Raw genomic sequence first — 21,682 nt, 5'->3', positions numbered from 1 at the left:
GAATAGCCTGATGGAACAACTTGCAGCCTGAAAGGCGGCGTGAATAAGAGGAACCAAACACAACTTTTCACTCTGGCCCCACAACTAAATCAAACCTAATCCATTTTTTAAGGTTTGCAATTTTTGTATGGACACAAAGAAACACAATTATGTGTGTGTGTGTGAGGTCAGTCTGAGTTCAAAGTCACACCAAAGTCACACTATAGCCGTGTTTCCATTAAAGTTGAAGCAAATTTAGAATTTTGAAATGTAGCATTAGAGAAGATGCAAGTTAGGGTCGTTTCCATCAACTGGTTTACATCGAATATAAAAAGCTGCCTTAATGTATTTTCGTCAGAAGATGGCAGTGTAATGGATTGCTGTAGGCTAATACGTCAGTAAACAGTAGAGGAAGTAGGGAGTGCACAAGAGAGAAAAAATAACAACAAGAAAGAGGTTGCTAATTGGACAACTTTAGGCACCCACAGGAGAAAATGGAGAGAAATACTCAGGAATTGGATTCAATGGGGCAACTTGTAATTGTTCTTTCATGTCAGCTCGTCTTGACCAGCAGAGCAGAGACAGCTGATCAGTCATGTGAGTTAAATGTTTGCTACATCAGAACTTATTTGGAAAAAGCATTTCCATTTCCCATTTAGCACATTAACTATTTTCCAAAAAAGACAAAAACCAACAAGGGAGCGTAAACTTTGTCATGCACATTTTCAAAAGTTTTAACAAATTTTGGTGTTACCATCAAGCTTTTCTCATATAAATCTTCAAAATGTGCATAGAAATTTGTTGACTGAAACACGACTAATAACATAAACTAGATTAGGGCAGCGGCAAACTACAAACTTCCGGGTTCTGTGTGGTAAAACTATTGTTTCTGATAAACACAATTACATTTTGATGCTGCTCTGATCCACAGCAGCCATCTACTGTAGGTAATACATTGACTATGGATAAGAACAGTATACAATTCCACTTCAAAAAACCATCCCATAAATGCTTCTATCCCTTTCTTTTGGGAGATAGAATTGAATTATATTTTGTACTTTGTACTTTTTTACTTCTCTTAAGTCTCTCTTTACAAATAGACTCTGGTTCTAGACACAGAATACCTTATAAAAAAACAATTAATGCACATAAGCATGCACAGACACACACAGAGACACACACGCACAACACACATATCATTCACACGCCATACACTTACCCGCTGCTTGTCTGGATCCACATATCTGATGCCAAAATAGTCTTTCTCCAGCAAGTTGAGGTGGTGGCAGATGAGGTCAAACAGATACTGTCCCTTTGCATCCCGCTGTGATAGAAGAGAGAAACAAAAATTCAGCAATGCCCACAACAACAAATCACAAACATATTTGAACATGTAGCAAAGAAAAGATTCAACAACAGAAAAGGTACTGTCCTGAGTTCAAACATGAGAAATAATTCCTGCAAGCAGAGCGTGCTTCATTTTTTTTTTAAACCCTGCCAGAGATATCTCAGATTCATCCAATATTAATACACAGCCAGAGCCATCTGAAGTGTCTGGAATAAACCCCGTCCACAGCTAAAAGAGGAGCTCAAAGACAGGATGGATTAAATATGCTGAAATCTCACTGGGGTTTTGTTAATACTTCCCTCAGAGAAACACTGTGTATACTACAGCACAGAGAGAAGCCTGAGCGCCCTGTGTCCAATACATATCTGATACCTTCCTGTTCACAACAATGTATCTGCATAACACTGCTAAATGTTCTGTCTCAAACCGGAACATTTGGATCAGACTGGAACAGATTTTCTTGTAGAGATCCAAAAGTAGCACATAATACTGTCTAAAGCATCCAAAAGCATCCACAGTTTTGAAACTCTCAAAATATCACAGGACAGAAACACGTAAAGTGCTGCATTTCAACATAACACATTGCTTTCTTTGGAACAGTTATGACGGATGTCGATATAATTAGCGTATGTACATGCAGAGCAATGATTACAACTGCGTGCGTCACTGAAGCGAGCCAGGTAGAGTAATAACTTACAGTTCTTTGGCTAATCAAAAGCTGCGAAGGTACCACACTGTGCAAATCAGTGTCAGTCAGCGTGAAGGGCTAGAATCAAGCCTGAATAATTCTCAAACTGTACTATTATATCTGAAATAATGTAATATTATGCAAAACTGAAACAAACGTAACTTCATATGTCTTTTGAGAGGTTACACACCTCAAAATAGTTTTAATTAAATAGGTAAAACTCTGCTCTCTGTGGCAATTCAGCTTCTTTTTTATTTATTTAAGTATAATGACAGTACATATAAGACATTACATAGTGGAGATATGCTTTTAATGATAATACATTTGTTTATGCTTAAGTTTCTTTCATAGTCCTATTTAAATTAGAATAATAAATATGTATTATAATTAGGGCCAGGTAAGAGAGAAAACAATAATGTGGAGGACATTTTTTTCATTATGCAGTTCAAGAAAAAAGTCGAAATGACTAAAAAATAGTAGTTGAAATATGATTTCTACGGGAAAAAAGTTGAAATGCTTAGAATAAAGTCAATTATTTGTGTTCGGTAAAGTTGGAAAGATATTCACAAATTCGTATTTTCCGTATAAATGAATCATCAGTGGAACATTTTTTTCAGTGGAACGGACAGTTACGTAGACTGCAAGCTCCAAGCTGATTTTCACCAATGTCATAATATGAGCAATAACCACAATATTTAAGGGTGTAGTAGAACTTAAATCCCTCACCACATAAATAAGCTCTTCTTGGTAGGAGGCTACGACAACTACATTACAGAACTACTTTTCTCAACATTGTATTTCAACTTTATTCGCAGCGTGTGCATAATGACATTTTTTTTATTTTTTCTCTCCTACCTGTCCCTAATCCTCTTCCGTTGTATGCACATATAGAAACGGTCATAAAGAAAAAATAAATTTTACATGTAAGAAATGAATAATAATAATAATAATAATAATAATAATGAGGGGTGGTGGGGAAAGAGGTGTCTACCTAGCTCCTTGCCTTCTGTGGCATTAAATCACTGCCTCAGAGCGTATTTCTCGTAAATGTGATGAGGTTAGAAGGTGGGTGTGATTAATCAGTATCAGGAAGGCAGCAAACATAAACCTGGGGCCTCTCCAGCAGTGCTGTTACTCTTCACCGTCTCCCTCCATGCCAGGGAGACGTCACACCCACGTGCCACAACACAGACTTGTCTTAAAGAGGGATTTTTTTTGGAGGAGTGCTTTAATGGGTCAGTCAGTACAAACACGGGCATTATGGGCATCTGGAGGCAACTGTCCAGCAAGCAAGGTGTTTTTTTTACTGCTTATCTTTACATCTTTGTACATGTTCAGGCCTATTTCTAACCATGATTAAATCACATGTTAGCTGAGATCTAATGGGCACTCAGGTCTCAGTCCTCATAATAGCTCATGATGAGGAGGTCAGCTGGTCAATGCTGGACCTTCACTCACTCCTCCCTACACTCTCTCGCTGCTCGTTTGCCCTCTGACAGCAAATAGAAGTGTTACTGGCAGCACTCTCCTCCATGTCATTACTCAGGCTGCAGATAAAAGGCACTTCATTAGGACAAAGGCCTGTCGATGCCGGGCTTGTCGCTTAACCGACGTGACTCTTTGTGACTGAATGCCGATAGGAGCTCCGCTACTGGAGGTAAGTGACCTTTCTGTAGCGAGACCGAGGGGCTTCATGGGTGCTCGCCACTGTCGTTTTGAGATTTTTCCCTTTTTGTTACAATAATAACCAATCTGACGTGCCTGCTAACTTACAGGGCCTGGATGAAATTAAAAAAGCAAACCCTGTCTTCCTAATCAAAGTAGGGAACTAAGAGAAATAGGATTTTTTTAGCTATACATATCCTGGAGATTTCAAGTATACATGTAAATAATCTGCCAACCCTGCATTATCTAAATCAAGTTAAAGGTATCCCCTTGGATTTTAAGAATCTGGGGTGCACCCCACCAAGAATCAAGAAAAATAATCATGATTAATCATGATTAAATAATGATTAATCAATAAAAGGACACAATAAAAACGTTTAAAGTGTAAAACATGATTCGTCCGGTGGGTTTATCTCAGGCCTGAGAATCTTGCTGTAGGGAGCAACAAAGCAAATTAAAAAACAGTTCTGTATGGAGAGGACACACTGAGTCAAAAAAGACATCTGTTCTTTTGTTACAAGGAGAGAGCAAGTTTGTTAGTATTCAACAGCACTCCCACCAACCGCCCTCTCTCTCCCCCCTCCCTTGCTCCCTGGAGCCCCCCACCTCCATGTCTGTCCCACACCGAACACAACTGCACTATTCCCCCGCTGCTCTCTCCAATTACTAGATTGAGGTGATTGCAGGACAGAAAGGGTGTCAAGAAATTTCTAATTATCACTAATGAACCTTTTCTTCACCTAGGTTGGAACCTCATTACAGCCCTACAGGAGCCTTGACAGATTTACAGAAAGGTTTATTGGTTTGACCTGAGTTTTAAAAACAACCAGGTGACCAGGTGAGACCCTATTCACAAACTGTTGCTGTGTTGCATTTGTTAAAAAAAATAGGCACCGATCTACGGAAAAAAAGAGTAATGAATTAAGCGTGAGAAAAGAATGATATAAATTGTCAGAGAGCAAATGTAACAACAAGCCTGTAAGGGGAATAGATTTGTTGACCAGAAAATCACCTGTAGCTAAATACTAAAAATATTAAAATAACAAATCACAAACAGCAAAATCATTCAAGAGAATCGTTATGTTGAAGCAAAAGAGGAAAAAAATGTAATCTCTGAAACAAAATAATTAAAAAGAGCTCTCCGATGTGCCTTAAAGTGGAAACAACACAGTTGTTCCTTTACTTCCTAAAGAGCCCCCAGTGTACAATGGGCACTTTCCTTTCAGATTAATCATTAAAATGGTTTCCATGTCAACGCAGGAGCACAAACCATTAATAAAAGATTGTATCACTGACTGCGTGGGACTGTGTGTGTGTGTGTGTGTGTCTGTGTGTGTGAGGCTAAAGGCACCTAGAACCCTGAGGTGATTTCTTTGGTTTCATAAGGAGATTACTTTCTTTTGTCCCAGGAGGCCGAGTGGTTGCACTGCTTCATGTCTCAGAACGATTCAGTGTCCTGAGTTCAAGTCATGACCCTGCCACTTCAGCTGGGACTGGGAGCACACAGAGGCTGACCCACAACCACTTAGAGTTAATGTGAAGCTCTCTCTGCTGTAAAATCTGTTTCTTTCAGGTCATAAACTGAAATTTGTGTGTGCTTGTTTAATCAAATCACACAGAAACAGTAAAATGTACATTACTAAGCCATCCTTAACCAACAGATAAAAGCACAGTGTTCCAATATTAAAACAAAAATGTCCAACAGTGATTTCAAACATGTTTTAGAAATCTAATCTCTATAGGAAAATAGAAGAGAAAGTGTGACTTGGATTTCACAGTAATGACACACAAAGTAGCTGCTCCTGGTGCACAAATTCAATGTTCCCTGCTTTTTTTTATAACTGCCATTATTATGGAACCCAACAGAAAAAGTTTCAGAAAACCCTTGTATATAGAGTTTAAAGCCTGGAGTCAAGCCAACTAACTAAGATATGAATCCTTGCCATATCTAACAATCAATGGCAAGAAGTCTGTGTTTAAAACTGTAAAATCACACAGTAGTGAAGAGCAGAACTGCAGTGAACTACATTTATTTCTCAACACTTCTCAAGATAATGCCAGTGGCTAATGGGCTGAAAACAAGAAATAAACAGAGTTGTGGATCCTTATTATAAAACTCTCAAAACATTCTCTCTCGTTGAGCCACAGTCAGCAAGCACTCATCACACTCATTAACTGAGAGAGGCTATATGTGATTTCTAAGAGGGAATCAACTAATAAACAGCCTCACAGCAATGCACTGGTCAGTAGGAGAGAAAGAAATTGCAAGCTTCATCATCATACGATACAATTTTCTGCACCCAGATAGATATCTAACAGAAATGGTGAGGCCAAAATACTTCAAATGCAATTAACCAAAATAGCTCCTCTCCCTGAGGTGTGGAACCAATTGATCGACATATGGTGGGACATTTGTCGTCATGGTAGTAGCTCAATGGCAGCTTTTAAGCAGGGTTATTAACTTATATGTATCCCTGGATGGTTGAAGGAGACACATGACGTTACATGATGTAATAGAAAGTGACAGAATATTTCAAGAGTGATTAGGATGCTTCACTCAGACTATTCGAAATAATCAATCAAGAAATAAGGATGCTAACGGGATGGGAAAACATTGAGAAAGACACAAGTAGTAATGTAGTACACGCGTAATGCCTGTAGGAATAATACTGCAGAAAGTGCAAGGAAGAACATTTTTTAATTACACAAATATTGACCCTAAAAGTCACAAACAAATATACATAAGATATGCACTTTTTTTTCTCACAAGCAGCTGCTTCAATTAAACTGGTTAAATGGCATAGACGGTTGTAATGTGATGCAGTTGTAATGAGTCTTGCTAAAGATGATGCTGTGAACCGGAGAAGCAGTTTGCAGCGCTGTCTTAGCAGGCGAAAAGTGGGCCATCAAAACACGGTGGAAATGTGTGAGAATTTGCCCCAGAAATGTGAGGAATCAAGAGAATAAGTACAGCAAAAGAGAGCTGCGGATAGAGCGATATGGATAATTGCTTTTAAAGCTTCTCAACGGTAGATAGTTTGAATGGGTGAAAAGTGAGTTGGCATTTATGATTAAAAGAGGAATTCACCAGAGAGGAAGGTTCTATTCAGCTAAATGCCAGGACTGCTCAATTTTTTTTTTCATAATTGATATGTTTAGCTGTAACCCTGCTTGACACTGCTGGCAGGGCTTTCATTGAATCAGTGGCATTATGACCAATCTTATTATTCTTTGACACTAATAATAGCAAAGAAAAATCGATTTAAAGATCAGCAGAATAAGCAGTTCAGCTGTTATTTCCTTGTCAGGTTCTGCATGCCACGGGAAAACAACATTTTGGGAGTCAGGTTAATTAGTTACCTTATCCAGTATGTGATAATAGTATGTGTGTTTGGCGGTTGGCTTTGTCTGCTAATGCTTCAGGATATACAGTAGGATGTTAAATCATTATGAGAAAGGGGAGAAAATAGTCCAATTAAATGTGATAATTATCTGTGTGATAAAGTCAAGTGTAAGGAAGTGAAAAACCGAAAAGAACATGCTGTTCAACAGGATGTGTCACATTAGACAAGCAGCAGTGTGTTTAATAGCTTTGGGGGTTTAAAATTGTTCGCAACTGAAGAAATATATTCTCTAATGGATATGCATCTTCCACTTGTACTGAGGAATCTATCTTTCACAGGCATAATGCAACTCTTAAGGCTAACCAGTACAAACACAGTACCAACAGCATACACTGTTGTTCCTAAATAGCCACTCAGAGATACAAACAGGACATATATTCAGCATCCATAAAAAGTGGCTCTAGATGTGCGTTTGATGGAGAGTTATTTGTGACGTGGGCTTAAATGGTGCTGTGCCTTCCTGCAGGAAGGAAGAAATAAATACGTTTCTCAATGAGGATTTCTGAGTCATTAGTCCTTCAGCCCACAAGTGATGGATTTCATTGCAAGTCGTTTTGGTCGCATCTTTCAGCTGCACTTACAGCTGCACTTACAGCTGAACACTGTAGGTACAACTATATGAAAATATATCTCCTCTAAATCCCTGTGCAGAGCTTAAACTTTAAATAAAGAATGCAAGGATAAACAAGAAATCACCCAGGCATTAGATTGGTCTCTTGCTGGCCAGCTAAATATTTATCCCCATTTTCTTAGCATATTCCTAGCTACTATATATATTTTAGTGAGCTTGGGGATGTTTCCCCTCTGTACAACAGTTAGGTTTTATACTAAAAAGTGTGACAAATACCCCCCAAAACAGAATGAGCAGCACAATTGGTGTCATGCTTGGGATTAGCATATAAACAATGCTTCATTTCTTGGCATTTGCACAGCACTAGTGGTGATGCGCCGGTTTGGTCTCCCCCAGTGTAGTGAAAGGCTGTCGGGTAATGACTCAGTGGCACTAATTCAGACTGTATCAGCCCCTCAGACCTGACATTTATCCTCATGCACTTTTAACCTCAACATCAAATGAGATGTATGCAGTCTTACGGCGTGCTGGGTTATCACAAATACATCGGGGTTTATCCCACCGGTGTGACCACTTGTACCAGGCATGCACATTAAGAGTTGCTGTCAAAGACTCATTCACACACTAAATAATGTCTGTTGTTTATCAGTTTAACAGCCATAAGCACTGCACTATTAGGTTTCTTGGTGGGGGCCAAGTGCCTCAGAGCCATTTCATCCATTTCATAAATGCCATAACAGAAACTATTCCCAAGCAGATTCATTGAGAGAAGTGTCTGTTACAGGCAGTACTACATGTTCTACTAATTGGTCTCAGGCTATAACTTGCACAGTGTGTCTCAGCCCTGGGCTTTTTTCAAACAATGAGGCGACCACTTCACGGAGCTCCAGCCTCATCCTCTTTTCTAAAGCTAACCCCATGTCAGGAGCTTCACCACTGGCTCTCTCTCCCTCTCCCGCCTGCCCTCTCTAAAATATGCGTGGACAACCATTAGGCCTAATTGTTCCACTACCACGACACCTTCTGTTTGGCACGATTATCAGTGATACTGCGCTGACAATGCGAAACCACTTTCTGTGAGGGCACACGCTCGCTGGTCCCGACCCACGATCCTGATGAACTGTGTCTTCCTGTGTCAGAGCATTTCATCTGCACATTTACTGACTTCACTTTTAATTTTCCTCCTACTTTTCCTACGTTTCTTTATCATTTTGCTTCCAAAGGTGCCCTTTATTGCTGTTACTTAAAGAATCTGTTGACACAAACAAAAGAACTCGTTAAAGCATTGTACGTTTCCTCCAATAATTTGCTGCCGTCAGATCTTTAATGAAAAGAAAGACTGAACCAGATAGAGGCCAGGAGGAAAAAGGGCTTTCTGGGAAGAAGAGAATTCAGTCAGACACACTTATCTTTTTAGTGTCAAACTGTAATTTCCCTTCTGAATTCTTGGTCTTTTTCTATCGTTATTGAAGAGGGATATTTCCCAGCCGCAGCCTCTCCTATTTTTAACAAGTGGGCTGATTGAATGTGAAGTCACAGGAGGAAACATCAAATGGGAATGGCCCTTTTGCCATCTTTTCAATAGAATCTCAGCTAAATTGTGAAAATATTGCATCTGGAATATTATACCAGGATAGCAAATTGCTATTAATACCACTGCTTTTGTGTTGTGCTTGGATACCTGTGGAGAACAGTTTTCCACTTCAGAATCAGTTGGGTTGCACTGAAGAAAAAGCCTCAGGGCTCCATATATGGAGACTTTTGTTTCTGAGATTCACCCTCCTCTGTCACATTAAGTTAGTCCAATGCAATGCTACCTTGTCCAAAACAATCGATTTTTCTGAGAGCTTAAAACTAGCGTTGACCAGAGAGGTAACGACGGGCACATCACAGTTGTGGGGTGTTTAATAAATAGCTTCAGAAGAGCATAGTGGAGTTAAGATGGGGCCTGCTTGTTTTATTGCAGGTATGAAAATGAAAATAATTGAAAAATATGAGACAGAAATTCCAGAAGAGATCATTAGTGTCTTAATGGGCTTTGGTGTCATTGTTTGGCCAGGAGGGAAACAATTAAACCAATCAAAAACTCTGACACAACCAGGCTCTGTTGTCCTCAGTGTCTCTGGTATATCTGCATATAACAGATACAATGACAACAGTCTCTGTGTTTGGCGAGCCTTTTTCCCTTCTGTATAATTAAGAGCTTTTGAACACCTCTGACTAATTTATCACCTCACTAAAGGCCATGCATAGGTTTTTGAGTGGAACTGAAACCTTTTTATATTTCAGCAAATGCATGAGTTGCTAAAGTGAAATCTTTTGCAGACAGATTCCTACTATTCATGCAGCAAAAGCAGCACAAACATTGACAGATGGCTTTAGAATCCCAGAAATTGCAAAAACCCACAGCACACAAAGGCTCTATAAAGTGACAAGGCTATGTACTGTAAGTAAACCGCACATTTGCCAGCAGGACACAGTGATAAGATTGCTACTGTAAAGTCAAAGGCAACACATTAAAGTGAGCAGGAAGAGGCAAAGGCAGCAGAATCCCTTTGAGTGAATTCAAGCCTTTCTGTAGTGAGTAGGCGGAAGCTTGATTTTTCTGGCTCAGCTGATGAAGTTACTTCCAGATGGAATAATGTTTGCTCGACAGACACACACCTGTTTTTCAGAGTGAATTTGCCGCAGAGAAAGTCATTGTTCAGTCAACCAAAAATAACTTTACAGAGATTACAGAGATTAAAGAAAGAAAATTATTCATGCCACTCCAATATGTACTCTACGCACGTTTCTGGGAGCATCCTCGCTACTAAATTCTGCTAAATTCTCCTGTCTTGATACCAATACTATGCCTAGACTGAAGATTGCTCAAATTGCTAGCTTACTATATATTGTTGAGATGGAGAGGAGGGGCCAAATTTGAACAGTGGTTAGAAACCATAATGAAAAAAACCTTCTTATTGTGCCTTTAAGCCAACTGAGAAACAGTTAAAAGATACATTAGCAGAACAATGTTGTTTGTTTTGGGAAAATAACTAATCAAATTACTTCACACATAACATAATAAGATTGATGCAATATCATATAAAAACGTACAGCAGTCCTCATGCTCATTTATTTGGAACATTCTCCACCATCATCCGATATACATTGGTAAACAAATCTATATTGTCTTTTAATTTTAAATCATCCACCCCTAGTACTGCTTGTAACATATTTCTGTCAAAGTTGGTTGTCAAATTAGTTTACTTGCTATCTAGTTAACACACCACATGGCACATCTTACACTGTATGTATTACACAAATTAATGGATTTCTTTGGCATTTTGATGGATTATGTCTGCTTATGACTAATAAAAGGCTACTTTCTATCTATATATGACATGGTAAATGCAGCCTGAGCAAATGACCCCTACACTTTCATTTTTTTCCAGTTATTTCCTGATAATTCCCCATAAGTTCCAACTCCTTCTCATGCATGTTTCCAACTTGAATATTCCTGGAATTTTGCAACCCTACACACAACATAGTTATGAAATAGTGCTTCTTTGTAAACTGCATTCAGCTGCCCCCTCACTGTAGTGATGCCTGAATTTCACTCAGTGTGCCTTTACCACTTATGATGACCTCCCACATATTTTGATGCTGCGTCTGACTCCAGCATGCCAGAGTCACTCAGTTTGCTGTAAATCTGAGTCTGTTTAGGCCTCTGAAGTAAACCATTGCTGCTACAAAATGTAACAACAGCCTCTGCAGTTGGTTGTCTTCTTGACAGATAATATAAATGTATCTTATATATGGGTGTGTATATGGTGTAAGAGTAGTTCTTGTGTGACTGGCAGATGAGCTGGCTGATTGACTGTTGAAAAGATGCTTAACTCCATTTCTCACAGTTCGCACCCTTTGGCTGTTTTAAACATCTCATGCTGAGCATGAGGGGCCCTGTATGGTGCCACTTCACCCTGCTCATTGTCTCCAGAGCCCCGGGAAAGATCACTTTCTAGTGGTGAATCCAGCCATAAAAATGCAGAAAGCTGTTTGGCCCTGGAGACGAGCTGCCTGTGCACACAGGCGTGAAAGGCCCACCACTGCCCCTGTGTGTCAACGCTCTAATGGAGGCCCAAGGGAGATGCAATTCTCTCAATAAATGATTCAGAGAAACGGTATTTCATAGGATGCAATTTCACCTATTTATGACTGGGGGAAATCTGGCCATGGGTGGGTCATCACACTTCCTGCTCCCGACCCAAAATGATGGGCTGAATGGCTGCAGAGAAGATTGACTCAATTCAGTGAAGGGGAGCAGTTCAGCACAGAAAGATTACAAACTTCAAAATGGTATTTCAGAATGAAGCTTTTAATGTTCACTGTAAGTGTATTATAATTGTGTTGTGTAAATGTGTTAGGGAGCAGACTTCTCCAATCTATCTGAACTTACATCTGCATACTGTGAAAACATAATGGTCACAAGAGCTGCAAATATTAGTCAATTAATCAGATAGGTAGTCGACAGATGATTAATTGGAAAGAATTTGGATAATTGCTTAATTGTTACGAGTCTTGTGCTTAGCCAAAAATGTTTTTAAAGGATCACTGGATCTAGCTTCTCAAATGTGAATATGTGGTAGTTTTCTTCTCTTTTATGATACAGTTGTTAGACCAAGTAATTTAATGTAATACAATGCAAATCAAACAATAATGAAACTTTTTAGTTTTGATCTTAATGTCCATTGCAACAAATTACAGAACTCAAAATGCAAGTCTGCAACATTTTTCAAGCACATGTCAAATCTGCCCTTTCAAACACAGCAGTGCGCTTCAAACAATGATCTGCAGTTATAAAGAATGCATGATTTTAGTTCATGATCTAAAACACGAAGTCTATTACTGCGGGGTGTGCTATAGTGAAATAACCTTCAGAATTCAGAAACTTCCATTAAAGCCAAGACATGCCAGGCTCCGCTGTAATGGGGGAAATTAGAAGATTATCGTATTGGTCACACACAATTGGATCGCCTACTAGGAAACAAAGAGCAGTGTCTTTGAAAACTCCCAGAGGACACTGTAGCAAGTCCTTGAACTGAAGGCGACAAAGCCATTAGGCCTCATCAAACCCACTTACATGACCATTTTACAATTCTTACCCAACATATTTTGCAGTAGGAACAGACTGGTTTACCACAGAATAAACTAGGTTTATCATTGATTTAACTTAGAGATTTAACAGAGTAATGTTCAACAAATCTGCAAACCCTTTTTTGTTTGATGTTATCTGATGTGATGTACTCTCTGGCTAGTTTTCCTCGCAGGCAAACTTCCCGAGAAGGTTGCGGAGTTGGACTGGGGGTTCAGCAGCTCTCTACTAACTTTTCACCAGTAGAATGATTTCTTTGAGATTGTGTTATTTTCATTGATTATTTAGTGTGACAGCCGTGAAGAGTTTAACTATGAAAGCGAGGGCGGCTGCTGCTGCCTGCGACCCACTGTGCTGCACTTGGCCACAGAACAGCGAGGCAGGACGAGCTAAAAAGTGCTGTTGAGTTGTCGGCTGAGGATTTGGAGTGACAGCTTATTTGAGAGATTTACTGTGATGTCACTTATGAGGCTTCAAGGAAGAGTCTCCCGACTGTCTAATCCTTGACACACTGGAAATATTTTCCCTGATCAATGTTTTAATTGGGACTAAAGTACATAAAGTGGTCAACAAAATATGAAAATTAACACAATCCCAGTTTACCACATAAAGCTCCCATTTTTAAGTAAAGTTATTGAAAATGCTGTTTTACAAACTCTTTTCACCCTTTTGGCTCTAAACAAATGTTTTGATGTTTGTCAGGATGTTCAGTCAGGATTTTGACACACACCACCAGCACATAGACTGCTCTTGTTAAGGCCTTGAATGGCATCCACTTAACCAGAAACAGTAGAAATGTTTAAATTTTAGTATTATTAAATCACAGTGCTACAATCAATACAACCAACTGGGCTGGACTTTCTGTACTAAACTGATGTGAATCCTATTTGAAGGACAGCGAGTACTTTGTGTAACACAACTCAGTGTAGAAAAATGACACGGAGTTCCCCAGGGCTCTATTCCTGGGATTCTTATGTTCAAGATCTACATGCTCCCACTACAGTATCCTTTTTAACAGATATATTTTATATTAAAGTAAGTGCTTCTGTCATGTATGGCAAAGAAGCAAAGGAGACAGCCAGCTGTGACAGATACGGTTACAGTGTGTGCAAGTCTCCTGCATGGAGTGCTTGACAGGCATTTTCAGCTTGTTTACGTTAAAGGCTCATGAATCTGAGCACAAACCCTGTGGAAGTGGACACCTCTGCAGCTAACCTTGTCTGAGGCTAACCACGGGGAAAACGAAGAACAGCATAACTTAATTGGTTTGCATGCTTAATTAAACGCTGGTATTTTCAAAGCAATCTGATTGTACAGCTAATATAAATTAAGCCTCTTAGGATGAATCTCCAGAAGTGGAGCAAAAATAGAACTTTCAAAGGCAGCTGTGAGAACTGTTTTAGCCGCCTTTCAGCTTCAGTCCCATGAAGCTGAGCTTGTTCTGCTCAAGGGACACATGGTGCTGATTGTCTTATAGCACCATGGGGACTAAGGGTTAAAAACCTCTCATGCAATCATATATAATCATATCATGTGATAAAAGAGAGCAGAGATTGTGTCAAAGCGTTCCAGCAGTTTTTCAGCATCAAAACAACAAATTGCTGAGTGTGTAAAAGAAGCATATGTTAACTTCTTAAAATCCACCTGCCTGGGTTATGGTAAGGGGAAGGGTTAGGATACCCTAAATCATTTTTGAGCCAAAGCTTATAACATAAGCAATTTAGGGCCAAAACGCATGTTTGAGGCTTCATTTAAATGGTAACATCTTCCACTTTCTGCAGCAACTTTCTTTGTTTAGCATGTGGCTAAAAAACAACTGTAACTACATCAGTTAAAACAAATCATTTTTTTCTTATAACCCCAACCCTACACATCAAAGCACAGCTGATTGATTCAGCTTGAAGCTGACAGTAATTTCAAAAAACCATCACTGACAATGTAAGTGTATCCCCATAACCACTTCCTTCAACCTCTTTACACCTAAAACAAACCCAGGGTAAAACGTGGTCTTTTCTCTCCCTGTTACTCATGCTGTGTTAAAATATTGTCCCTCATAAGCTGATCAGACATCAGTCTACAGAGAAAGAGACAGGAGGGGAGCTGAGCACAAATCCGTCAACATACAGTGCTACTTTTGCAGCACCGGCTTCTTATTCTCTCTGCCTTCACTGTGCACACTATTGCATTTCGTAGCAGAGGGCTTAGCATAATTTTTTGTGCACATCGGCCTAAGAATGAGGTGTTAAAAATATTTTAACTTTTCCCAAAACAGAGCTGTGCTTCAAACACGTTTCCGACAGTCTCATAGCAACAGCGGTATCTGTGAGCAGCACTTCTTAAGCCTCTCTTACTCAAGGCCTTACTCTTCAATGCATGGCCTTTGAATGAAGGTAGGCGACGTCTTGCAGAACATACACAATGTAAAGATAGCACTCAGTCTTCTTAAGTAACAGAGTCTCAAATTCATCTTCAGCTGTCTCCCACGCAGCTTACATAAGGTATTGATTCGAGTGTGCCAGACTTCAAATGGAAAAACAAGTGAGTAAGATGCAACTCTAAATAGCTTAGTAAATAAAATATTTAAATCTTATCAAAGAAAGATCTGTTTGACTCAAAGTTATTGCTTTCAACCTCGCTGTAAAATGACAGCAATCTGACGCCTCAGAATAAGGAAGAGTGAGCTCATAAACAAAATAATGAGGCACCAACCTCACTCAGACATGTCTCCTGGAACATTTAAGCAATGAAATGAGCGAAAAGCATTCAAGAATTCATAAAAATGAATTTTCTTAATAAGCTGAAAATGCTTTATGTACAGCGGTTCATCAAGAGGTATGGTATTATCTGGTATAAATCAATTGAACAGTTGAATGAGTTGAGTGGGTTTTACATCCATAATGTGACACTTTAAGATCGTAGCATTGCAAATGCCTAAGATGAGAGACCAAATGTAGAAGATAATGTATGGGAGGACAGAGTAACATGTTCACCTGCCTGGGGTGTCATTGCTTCAGCACTTACAGTTCGCACATCCATCCACCGTTTCTCCCTGACAAACAAACACATACACTCAAAATATCCAAAGTTATCTGACACTTAACCCTTTATCAGGCAAAGAACTATATTTGGTAACTTCAGGTAATATTTCCAGAAAAAGTAGCAAATTTACTAGATTAAAATGGCAAATCTACAAGAAAAAAAGTTGCAGATGTAAGAGATTTAAAGTGGCAAATCTGTGCGAAAAAAGTCGCAGATTTACGTGAAAAAAGTGGGGAAAAAAGCAACTTTTTTCTCCCAGATTCACCACTTTAACCCTTAATAGGGCACTCATTGAAACCCTAGAGTATATTGGAGGATATTACATACAGCCAGAATGTGTAAAAAAAAACATATATACGAAAATAATATTTTGACAAAAAAGTTTATGAGATTAAAGGGGCAAATCTACGAGAAAAAATATTTATGTAGATTTATGAGATTTAAAGTGGTGAATCTGTGAGAAAAAAGTAGTTTTTTTCCCACTTTTTTCTCATAAATCTGCAACTTTTTTCGCACAGATTTGCCAGTTTAAATCTCTTAAATCTGCAACTTTTTTTCTTGTAGATTTGCAACTTTTTTCTCAAAATATTACCTTAAATTACCAAATATAGTTCTTTGCCTGATAAAGAGTTAATCTCTCAGTTCATCGTCTGTCACACTTCAGTACTGTCACGCAAGTCATCTTCTGGAGATAAATATGTATGATGCTGGGCTGGTCTGCTCTTATACTGGGTCTTTGTATAGTTTTAACACATAATTACTTCTTTTTTGTTTCATTTATTTACGACAGGGCTTATAATCAATACTCAATTGTGATTGGTGGTCTTTGTTTCAAAAATAGCATACCATTGGAAACAGTTCAGAGTATTTTAAAAGCAATACAATTATTGTTAAATCAATACTTTGTGTCAAATTATTTATTTCTTCAGTAAGTAGTGATCGTGTAATAAGCGAGATAATGCACAGCAAGGGGGTCATTACTGTGAAATAAACTCCAACCCCAACGCAAATATATAAACAACTTGTGATTTTGAACACAAAACAAAAAGCTTCATTTTGTAGTTTGATTTCAAGAATTACACATTTTGTTTTTCTTGAAAATGTACCTTTTTCTTTCATAAATTCTTGTTTTGTACATTTCCAATAATTACTAAAAATATTTTATTAAAAAGAAACTTCAGTGTGGCACAAACATTGGTTGTAAATATTTTACCTGAAAATGCCCATTAATCTTAAGAGTGAGTATACTGGAAGAAATAACAGAAATTATTTAGTAATCCAGACAGGCTTGTGGAATTCAAACCGTGACACGGCAGCAACATTGGTCATCCTTTGGTAAGCATGAAAATATTCAACATCTAATTAAGATAGCTGCATCCTTGATAAGAGCGTCTTCACGTCTTTATAAGAGCTTTATACTTCACTGTGTAAATGAGATTCTTGCCCACAGCACTGCAATACCGCAGTGGAAAAAGCATGAGGTCAGTGTGACCGAAAGTGGAGAGATCCTTTCACCCCCCCTTTGAACACCCAACTCCAACTAAGAAGATAGCTAAGAAAGAGTTCTCTCGGAAAATTAATATAATTAACATAACTAGGCCTATAAAAAGAAAGAATATTTTTTGTCACGTCCTTGTCTCCAAGTTTCCTACATCCACAAGGTTGACAGAGTTGTGATGGTGTAATGTCAGCACAAAATCTCTTTTCATGCAAAATGCAAAATATCCTTCATTAATTTATTGCTGAATCAGTCTTTCTTAAAGCCTTAACAATGCTGTGAAAGATGTATCAATACTCCTGGGATAATGCTAAAGACAATAAAACTTACTCAGCTATTGATTATTTTTCACAATAAATGAGAAGCAAATTACCCAATCATGAAGAGAGACTGTGACAGTTTACCAATACACAACCTGTCAATGGAGAAGAGTTAAATGGAAGAGTTAAACATAAAATTAAATGTTATAATGTATTTTAACTTCATCTGTACCTTTCTAATAAAAATTATACTCCTTTCCTTCATCTCCAGCTTCCTTGATAACGTTAAAAATGTCCTAGGGGCTCAAAGGCTTTTCCATTTTGTAGGTCGAGGCTTTTTGAACACCTTGACTACTGCAGAGACTGACTGAATGAGGCCAGTGGATTGATGCTGCAGGTAGAAAGAAATGGGAGTCCACTGACTGACAGACCGGATATGTGACATCACCCCAGAGGGCTGATGGGAGTACAGGTGCATGCTGGTCCAGACTGCCCAGTCCGGACATCATCAGTCAATCAAAAAGCATTCTGACCCTGGAGCATCATGAAAAAGACGGTGAATTTAGAAAAAGTCACTCAATATCAGTGAAATACCTTCAGCTACTGCTCCACTTTCTCACTAAGAGTCTCTATGTCAGGCTGCAGGATGTGGACAGCATGCGATGTGTGATAAATGTGATGGATACCGAAATGCTACAACTATAAATAGCTTTAAGTAACCAACTTCTGTTTTCTAAAGGACGTTCATCCATTACTGCAGGCTGGTAAAATGCACTTTCATTTCATTGTTCTCATACAGGCAGAACTCTCTAACATGCTTCCAAGTTATTGCATTTAACTTCTTCCAAGTACAATGAACTGCCAGAAATATTTAACTGTTTCTTCTGTGGTCACAGAATTTCATAATTATGGCACCTAATTTTGATTTTGATTTAGTTTTAATGTTTGTGTTTGGGTGAGAATGCAGCTGTCAATCATGATGTCACACCCATGTTTTATTGCATCAAATAACAAATTAAAACCATAAGTAAAAAATAACAGAAAACATCTTGGGGAAATTTTTTTTGATGTGAACGTTTTTAGTTTGGCTCATGTCCAAACCACTGACATGAAAGAAATGCTACCAAAGGGGCAATCAAGGTGTTTTGGCTCCACTGATGGAGAGACGTCAGGGTGTCCATCTTTATAAACAGTCTGTGGCTGTTACAGTCATTCCCTGGCTGCAATGACAGTGCAGAGGACCCAGAAACCCAGAATTGTTTTTTTTTTGCCAAGTAGGTTTTCACATACAAGGACTTTGCTGTGGTGTACTGCTGCATAAGAACAAACAAAGCACTAAAATATAGACATAGATTAAGGCCATACAGACCTTGAAGTTGGGATAAAATATGTTTTACCACTTTCCATGAAATGATTGTGACAATATGATTTATTCTTGACAGATAAAGTGTATATCTTCTCAAAACATTGTTTATCAATCTCTTCCAAACATATCACAATGAAAATGAAACCACAATTAACAGAGGATTGTGTCTCAAAACGAAATTATTCCAACCTTATTCACGACTATGCACCCAGACAGACTGTATGAAAAGAGTTTTTCAAGAATGTATATATCTTCTTCCAGAAATTATAAATACAAGAACCTAAAGATGAGCATAAAACCTCTCCTTTTATGCTTCAGCTGTCGCCATCTTTGTTGTGTACTGTTTCTATGGTAGGTGTCATTCACATCTGTTGCGAGGTTAGTGGGAAAAGCCCTCTTTACTAGTTCACACTCAGTGTCCATGTCACTCTGCTCTGCAGTAATATGACAGACTGACTGTCCTCAGCTGAATTAAGGGTTGTCATTCCCAAAACTCTGGCAGGTTTGAACAGAACCGCTCATTCACTGTCCTTCCTGCTCACCTTTAGGCTTACAAGTGGCAAGAGTTAGGAAAAGAAACTGTGCTGTAATAAACTGTAGTTTCCCTTAAAGCTGTCACCGTGACTTGTGGTTTGCTTTAGAGGCCATAGACCATGAACCTCTGCCTCTCAAATCAAAACCCACACTGATCCATTTCCACAGACACTTGAGGGGCTGGCTCATCTCAGCCTTCGTGCCCTTTTCATGATGGACAGGGGAAGCAGCAGCAGAAAATTCAAAAAGCAGATCCGGCCTTGCTGGTTGAGCGCTGCACAAACCAGCAAAGCTGTAGCAAGGAAAAGGCTGGGTCACTTCACAGTGAGCAGCCAAGAGGAACAGATTGCTTCTGCTCTGCATGATCACAGTAGGGACTGGCCTGAAAGGGGTCTTTGTTTGCCCAGGGGGAAGCAAGAATGGCATGGCTTGGCTGCACAGGGTGGCATGTGGTCTGGTGTAACTGGGACCGGGGTGGCGTGGGAGGCGGCACTTTTTACTGCGGGCCCTCTCCCCATGTCTTTCCAACCTCTACTCAGTCAGGCAGCTCTGGCAGTTATGATGTCATTCAGAGCTTCAGGCAGCGGACTGCCTCCCCAGTGCTTCTCACAAAAAAAAATACAGCGCAAAGTCGGGGGTTTAAAGAAAGGTTCACATATTCCTGTGTTCATTTCCTGTACTCTGTGCTTGATATGAATGCTTAAAACAAAATGTCTTTCCATGATTAAATGAGAACAACTTGCCTAGTCATCATGATGAGAAGTATCTGTGGTGTGCTCACATGCATAAACATTTCCCTCAAATCCCAGAGGAAGATGGTCAGGAAACCAATTAGCGCTGGTGCTATCAACAGAAAATTGCAACGTAAGGAGGTAACTAATCATTCCATCTGTACATAATTTAACTGTGTTAAATGTTAGCTACATGTCTTCTTAAAGGCTAAATAAAAAGCTATTCCTTCACACACCATGACAGAAGTGAGCTGTTTACGGTGGCGAGTCTGGTAAAGAACATCCATCAGCTCAGGGCACAGAGTTCCCAGAAGCAAAAGGTGTGTCTCAACATTATCCCTCTGTGCTGCTGCTGCTGCTGCTGCTGTTTTGCTGTAGATGGATGAGCTGCTGTAAAATGAAAATCTCACAGCACATATAAGATGAGAATGTCCCTAGTCAGCAAAGGAAAACTGCAACTGGGAAGTATGCTGATAGGTTTGTCAGCATGCTTGAATTTATGGCTCTAGGATGAATCAGAGTGTGTGCCATCAAAACAACAGGGGAAAGGGATTCACCGTAATGAATGAAAGATATATGTACATGAAGCCTGGAAACACTTTAAATCACAAGGCTGACATGCGAAGCCTGCGAGGGAAGAACTAAAACGTCAACTGAAAATCAAATGGATGGTGACTTATATTGGAGCTACATTTCAATCAAAGTGCATAACGACACAAAAAACGAATAAGTCATTTGGGTTGACTTTCTAAACTGAATGGAGCCAAGTTGTTTCAATCCCAGAGTAACAACACAGCCACTAAATCTGTTTTAATCCTGCCAAACAAGGCTCTTGCTACTTTTTGCCTCTCCCTAATTAATAAATACTTGTAATCAAATTGTAATCCCTGCTATGGGAGGAATGAGACTGCATACAGCCATCCATTCATTTTTTATTATTTGAATTCAATGACAGGACAGAGAGAGACAATGTTGATCTATGGGAACATCATTAGGGACATGCAAAACTGCTACAGGAGCCAAGCAAAGAAACACACGCACAAGCACATACATCAACCATGTGTGACTGGCTGTCATGTCCAGTGACAGTGATGAATGAGGGAACGCTAAAGAGGTCTTTAGAATGATTCATCACCTATTTAAATACAAATTGTCCTTGCTGAAAGAGATTATTTGATTATAAAAATTAAAACCAACGCAACAATAGACAGATAATCACTCATGATATATTTAAGTATTACTAGTATCAGCATCATCATAAGTAGGGCATGGTATTGGCACTCGATACTTTTAAGGTATTAAAACAGATTTAGTGGCTGTGTTGTTTGTCTGGGATTGAAACATCTTGGCTCCATTCAGTTTAGAAAGTCAACCCAAGCAACTTATTTCTGTTTTGTGTCCTTCTGCACTTTGACTTGAATTGTAGCTCTAATATAAGCTATATCCATTTGATTTCAGCTGA

General features: G+C 39.0%; 1 protein-coding gene across 3 annotated transcripts in view; it reads right to left on the bottom strand.

Annotated features, from left to right (window-relative positions):
* Nucleotides 1–21,682, bottom strand: part of LOC131972753 (FERM domain-containing protein 5) — a 63,770-nt gene that overhangs the window by 19,878 nt on the left and 22,210 nt on the right. For all 3 annotated transcript variants that reach the window (XM_059334460.1, XM_059334462.1, XM_059334461.1), the window contains one exon: nt 1,199–1,303. In XM_059334460.1, coding sequence (XP_059190443.1) covers nt 1,199–1,303 — 105 coding nt within the window. The remainder of the gene's footprint in view (nt 1–1,198; nt 1,304–21,682) is intronic.

This window comes from Centropristis striata, chromosome 6 (assembly GCF_030273125.1).
Source record: "Centropristis striata isolate RG_2023a ecotype Rhode Island chromosome 6, C.striata_1.0, whole genome shotgun sequence".
In the NCBI taxonomy this organism is placed as follows: Eukaryota; Metazoa; Chordata; class Actinopteri; order Perciformes; family Serranidae; genus Centropristis; species Centropristis striata.
This window is presented reverse-complemented; position numbering and strand designations above follow the sequence as displayed.